The sequence below is a fragment of the Aquarana catesbeiana genome, linkage group LG05 (genome assembly GCF_042186555.1).
Source record: "Aquarana catesbeiana isolate 2022-GZ linkage group LG05, ASM4218655v1, whole genome shotgun sequence".
NCBI classification, from domain to species: domain Eukaryota; kingdom Metazoa; phylum Chordata; class Amphibia; order Anura; family Ranidae; genus Aquarana; species Aquarana catesbeiana.
In genome coordinates this window covers 11308366-11314866 of record NC_133328.1, presented here as the reverse complement: position 1 = coordinate 11314866, position 6501 = coordinate 11308366, and the positions used below count along the sequence as shown (strand labels likewise).

The 6501-nt window shown below is 51.5% G+C and overlaps 1 protein-coding gene across 1 annotated transcript in view; it reads right to left on the bottom strand.

Moving 5' to 3' along the window:
• Positions 1 to 6501, bottom strand: part of CYC1 (cytochrome c1) — a 29190-nt gene that overhangs the window by 7667 nt on the left and 15022 nt on the right. Inside the window, exons 3-4 of the mRNA XM_073629435.1 lie at positions 4176 to 4302; positions 2306 to 2463 (exon numbers count right to left, since the gene is read on the bottom strand). Coding sequence (XP_073485536.1) covers positions 2306 to 2463; positions 4176 to 4302 — 285 coding nt within the window. The remainder of the gene's footprint in view (positions 1 to 2305; positions 2464 to 4175; positions 4303 to 6501) is intronic.

The following is a 6501-nucleotide window of genomic DNA, read 5'->3' as shown; positions in this document are numbered from 1 at the left end:
TTGCCCCTTTGCTGGCGCCAGCGGGAGGAAACTGCGCCCCTAGCACCAGGTAAAAGCAAGCAAATGGCGGCAGTTTGGAGATCACTGTCTTAGCCCATTCCACATGGTTCAGGAGGAAGAGATCCCATAAGGCAGCTTTCTATTGTCTGTCTACAGTCAGCATGGAGAAGGGTCTGTACCCAGAGAGCAGTACACTGTGCATAGATGCTGGACAGATCAGAGTGAGGAGAGGTATGTACAAGCAGGAGGGAATGAGAGGAGACTGTGTGCGTGCGCGCACAAGTGTGGTGGGAGGGGACTGTGTGCGTGCGCGCACAAGTGTGGTGGGAGGGGACTGTGTGCGTGCGCGCACAAGTGTGGTGGGAGGGGACTGTGTGCGTGCGCGCACAAGTGTGGTGGGAGGGGACTGTGTGCGTGCGCGCACAAGTGTGGTGGGAGGGGACTGTGTGCGTGCGCGCACAAGTGTGGTGGGAGGGGACTGTGTGCGTGCGCGCACAAGTGTGGTGGGAGGGGACTGTGTGCGTGCGCGCACAAGTGTGGTGGGAGGGGACTGTGTGCGTGCGCGCACAAGTGTGGTGGGAGGGGACTGTGTGCGTGCGCGCACAAGTGTGGTGGGAGGGGACTGTGTGCGTGCGCGCACAAGTGTGGTGGGAGGGGACTGTGTGCGTGCGCGCACAAGTGTGGTGGGAGGGGACTGTGTGCGTGCGCGCACAAGTGTGGTGGGAGGGGACTGTGTGCGTGCGCGCACAAGTGTGGTGGGAGGGGACTGTGTGTGTGCGCGCACAAGTGTGGTGGGAGGGGACTGTGTGTGTGCGCGCACATGTGTGGGAGGGGACTGTGTGTGTGCGCACATGTGTGGTGGGAGGGGACTGTGTGTGTGCGCACATGTGTGGTGGGAGGGGACTGTGTGTGCGCACACACAGTCCCCTCCCACCACACTTGTGCACGCACACACACACACAGTCCCCTCCCACCACACATGTGCGCACACACACAGTCCCCTCCCACCACACATGTGCGCGCACACACAGTCCCCTCCCACCACACTTGTGCACGCACACACACACACACAGTCCCCTCCCACCACACATGTGCGCACACACACAGTCCCCTCCCACCACACATGTGCGCACACACACACAGTCCCCTCCCACCACACATGTGCGCACACACACACAGTCCCCTCCCACCACACATGTGCGCACACACACACAGTCCCCTCCCACCACACATGTGCGCACACACACACAGTCCCCTCCCACCACACATGTGCGCGCACACACAGTCCCCTCCCACCACACTTGTGCACGCACACACACACACACACAGTCCCCTCCCACCACACATGTGCGCACACACACAGTCCCCTCCCACCACACATGTGCGCACACACACAGTCCCCTCCCACCACACATGTGCGCACACACACAGTCCCCTCCCACCACACATGTGCGCACACACACAGTCCCCTCCCACCACACTTGTGCGCACACACACAGTCCCCTCCCACCACACTTGTAGCGAGGAGCAGTGTGTATGTGTACAAGTGCAGGAGGGGACCCTGTCAGGTAGGCTGAGACCTCATGATTTCTAATGGTGCCCCCGCTTAGATCTCTTTGGTTGAAACACATCAGGGGATAAAGGTCAACCTGCACATAATAGGTGATTATGAAGAAGCCATTTATCATGGTAAAGCATGCTGGGAGCACAGGATAGCACTAGGCAATTTATTGTTTGATGGGTGAAGCATGTGTGCAGTTTTACTGGTAAGGGCTGATGTGGTAAAAGCATAAGAAATATAGATATGAAGAAAGAAAGAAAATAGGACTAATGAAAAGTAATAGAAGACAGCAAGTCTTATGCAAGAATACTGCACAGCCAACACTACAAGATGCCCTGTAATTGCACATATTGGGCTGAATAACATGTAAAATCCTAAAGCACACTAGGAGTTAGGTCCAATTAGGTGCTTGTCACCTTCGGGACTTATCTCACACACAGAAGCTATGTCTGCCCCTCCATTCTGCTGCCCATTTCCCCTTGATTTGGTAGCATTAGATGGACTTGTCTTTTTTTCAACCAGACTATGTAACTTGTATTATTCATCCTTTAGGTTTTTGTAGTTGTATTTTTGTATTTTGGGGGGGGTTCTCAGTAAAACAACAACTTTCATGGATGGTCTGCTAAATTTGACCATATGCATTAGGTAGACACCATCCAGTGCCCATAGAGCGGGTAAAACCAGCAACGTGCCTCTGCTACACTCTGAATGTATTGAACACAGCCAATGATAAGCCCTTATTACCTGGCGTTGGCAATGTAGCTGAGATCAGGGGGCAGGGCGCCGTTATTGGCTGCTCTAGCTGCCTCGGGGTTGGGGTACGGCTTGGGGAAGTGGTCAGACAGTTTCCCTGGACGAGTGAACATCTCGCCGTTGTCATCAGGACCGTCCAGGATCTCAAACTGAAAAAAAAAAAAAAAAAACGCAAACAAAAGACGTTACAAGATACAGAGAATACAGGGGGAGCATAATAAAGAGCTACAGCGGCTATCCTCATACTATGTTTTGTACCTTCCTATACGTTTTAGCAAGATGAACAATCGTTTCAGTGCGGGAGATTAGAGAAAAGGATAGGGGTGTCCATCTTCAGCGCGCTCATCCCCACAGCAGCCTATAGAATTCTCACACAGCTTCCTCTCCATTGCAATAAATGAAAGTTGGGAGGTAGAGTAATGTCGGCCATGGATGGATCAAATCTTGGGTCAGTTCAGTTCAGGGACCAGTCAAGATTTGATCCGTCTATGGGCAGGCCGGCTGTATCCATCGATCAACTTGGATTCAACCAGCCTGTCAGCTTTTTTACATTACTAGCAGTATTGATCGTGTTCTGCCAGCCAGGAAGGCTCCCTGCACCTCCCCCACCCACAGAACACCACAATAGCACTGTGGGAGAGATTCCCCCAACCGCACCGGCTGTGTTGATGGGGGGAATAATGCGACTTTCTTTGCTGCGACCGCGGTTGCAGGAAAGAAAAGCAAACCCTCTATGGCTTGCCTAACCACTTGCCGACCGTACCATCCAGTTCTGCGAGGGCATCTATTGATATCCTCCCAGAACCCTGCGTATTGGGGTATTGGGCTCACTAGCTGATAACAGATCAAGGTAAAGGGCCAATCACAGCGGCCCTTTACCATGTGATCAGCTGTGTCCAATTACAGCTCAACAAATGTAAACAAATGCTGGTTATCTGAAAGCCTATAACCGGCGATCCTGTAACAGGGGACATTTACAATCAGTGCAGCCCCACCAGCGCCCATCAGCGCTGCCCCACCAGCGCCCATCAGCGCTGCCCCACCAGCGCCCATCAGCGCTGCCCCACCAGCGCCCATCAGCGCTGCCCCATCAGTGCTGCCCCACCAGCGCCCATCAGCGCTGCCCCCCACCAGCGCTGCCCCCCACCAGCGCCCATCAGCGCTGCCCCCCACCAGCGCCCATCAGCGCTGCCCCCCACCAGCGCCCATCAGCGCTGCCCCCCACCAGCGCCCATCAGCGCTGCCCCCCACCAGCGCCCATCAGCGCTGCCCCCCACCAGCGCCCATCAGCGCTGCCCCACCAGCGCCCATCAGCGCTGCCCCACCAGCGCCCACCATCATCGCCACCATCGCCGCCTCACCAGCACCCATCAGTGAAGAAAAATATTATTTGCAAAATGTTATAACAGAAACAAAGAATTAAAAAAAATATTTGGACTTTTTTCGTTTGTTTAGCAAAATAAAAATAAAAAATAAAAACACCCAGCTGTGATTAAATACTATCAAAAGAAAGCTCTATTTGTGTGAAAAAAAAAAAGAAGATAAAAATGTCATATGGGTACAGTGTTGTATGACCGCATAATTGTCATTCAAATTGTGACAGCACTGAAATGTGAACACTGGCCTGGGGAGGAAGGGGGTGAAAGTGTCCGGTACGGAAGTGGTTAAGCCTCCAGTCTGCTGGTTATCTTCACAGTAACAGTCAGCGGGAGCAGTCCGCTGACAAGACGGATCCCTTCTCTATCATTACCCTCTACAAGTATTGATGTGTATGGCTGGTGAGGGTTGGGGGAGGGGGTTTAGTACACAGAAGATTTGAGGACCTCCAATCCAGAGGATGCAGAATAGCAAAAAATCTCACCTCCTCAGCCAAGGCTTTGGCTTCAGCTTCTGTATGGGAAACACCAACCAGGTTCCTGAAGGCCAGATAGTCCATACTGTGACAGGCCGCACACACCTGCTTGTATACCTGATAGCCCCGACGGACGCTGCACAGAGAAAAACAAAATGGTCAGGAACAGAGCTGCAGACAACGGATATCATTACAGGGATAAAGCACATCACACAGATTTAAAGCAAAATTAAGAAAGAATTCTAGGTATCATTCGCATTTCTTCTGAACGAATGCAAAGCGTTCTCTGATTGGATGAGGTGTAGATTGTGACGTCACCTCCCCACTTTTGTCCAGAGAAGGCTTTGCATTCATTTAAAAAACAGAAACCGTTCTATAAATGGTGCCCATCCAAAGTGGCCGACTTCCTGTGTTCACAACGCAGCAGGATCCGAAGATCACCGGATCAGGGTATAGCAGCATTCTCTATTACAGCGATTTCCAACTTCCAGGGGCATCGGTCAGGTATGGTATATACCAGGGATATGCAATTAGTGGACCTCCAGCTGTTGCAGAACTACAAGTCCCATGAGGCATAGCAAGACTGACAGCCACAAGCATGACACCCAGAGGCAGAGGTATGATGGGACTTGTTTTGCAACAGCTGGAGGTCCGCTAATTGCATATCCCTGGTATATACTGTACATAGTTACAAATGTCCAGCTTGGACGAACTATGTAACTATGCTGTCAGAGTAAAGAAAAGAATAAAGCCGGTAACTGGCTTCTGTTAGAGGGACAGCGGTCCCCTAAATGCCCACCAGTGTCATCTATCAGTGCCCATCAGTCCTGCCCCATCAGAGCCCATCAGTCCTGCCCCATCAGAGCCCATCAGTGCTGCCCCATCAGAGCCCATCAGTCCTGCCCCATCAGAGCCCATCAGTCCTGCCCCATCAGAGCCCATCAGTCCTGCCCCATCAGAGCCCATCAGTCCTGCCCCATCAGAGCCCATCAGTCCTGCCCCATCAGAGCCCATCAGTGCTGCCCCATCAGAGCCCATCAGTCCTGCCCCATCAGTGCCCATCAGTCCTGCCCCATCAGAGCCCATCAGTCCTGCCCCATCAGAGCCCATCAGTGCCCATCAGTCCTGCCCCATCAGTGCCCAGCAGTCCTACCCCATCAGCGCACTTCACTGAAGGAGAAAAATTACCAGCTTGCAAAATTTTATAATAAAAATACAAAAAACATTTTGTTTTTCAAAATTTTCAGGTCTTTTTTTGTTTGTTTATTAAAAAAATAAAAACCCCAGTGGTGAATAAATACCACCAAAGGAAAGCTCCATTTGTGTGGAAAAAATGATAAAACTGTAATTTGGGTACAGCGTCACATGACCGCGTAATTGTCATTCAAAGTGTGACAGCGATGAAAGCTGAAACTTGGCCTGGGCAGGAAGGGGGTGAAAGTGCCCGGTAAGCAAGTGGTTAAAGTGGACCTTTAGTCAGAAAATTAAAGTGCAGCTCCAGTCTTTTTTTTTTTTTTTTTTTTTAGCACTCCCATGATAGTCGCAGCTTATTCCATGGAAATTGGCATAAGCTGCATATGTAATCGTTTATGTTCCTTGTAAATCCAATGTTACTCACTGTCCCCTCCCAATCCTGTAAGATTCCAGTGTGGGCATCTGAAGCCTGGTCGGACTTTCTTCTGGGATACAGTGCAACTGGCTACCCAGCATGCACCTCCCGATCTCATGCCGGTCAGTGTGAAGAAAGCGAGGCGCGGTGCGGAGGACTCCTGGAAAACGACATATATCCCAAGAGCCAATGTGAGGGAGCATATGACATACCTCGCTGCGGCAAGGTAATATGGAAGTGAAGCGCTTCAGGAAGCATAAAGCTAATTAAACTTTTGGGGAAAAAAAAAATGAAAAAATCCCAAACATTGATGACATAGCAGTAAGCAATGCCTGGGGCCAAAGTGAAAAAATAGGGTGGAGCTCCACTTTAAAAGGGGTTGTAAATCCTCGTGTTTTGTCACCTTAATGCACCCTATGCGTTAAGGCAGGGGTCTCAAACTGGCGGCCCTCCAGCTGTTGCGAAACTAGGGGGGCATCAGTCAGGTATGGTATATACCAGGGATATGCAATTAGCGGACCTCCAGCTGTTGCAGAACTACAAGTCCCATGAGGCATACCAAGGCTGACAGTTACAAGCATGACAGAGGCATGATGGGACTTGTAGTTTTGCAACAGCTGGAGGGCCGCCAGTTTGAGACCCCTGCATTAAGGTGAAAAAAACACCTGTCCGTGACCGGCACCCCCCCCCCCCCCCCGTTTTACTTACCTGAACCCTCGAACTTGT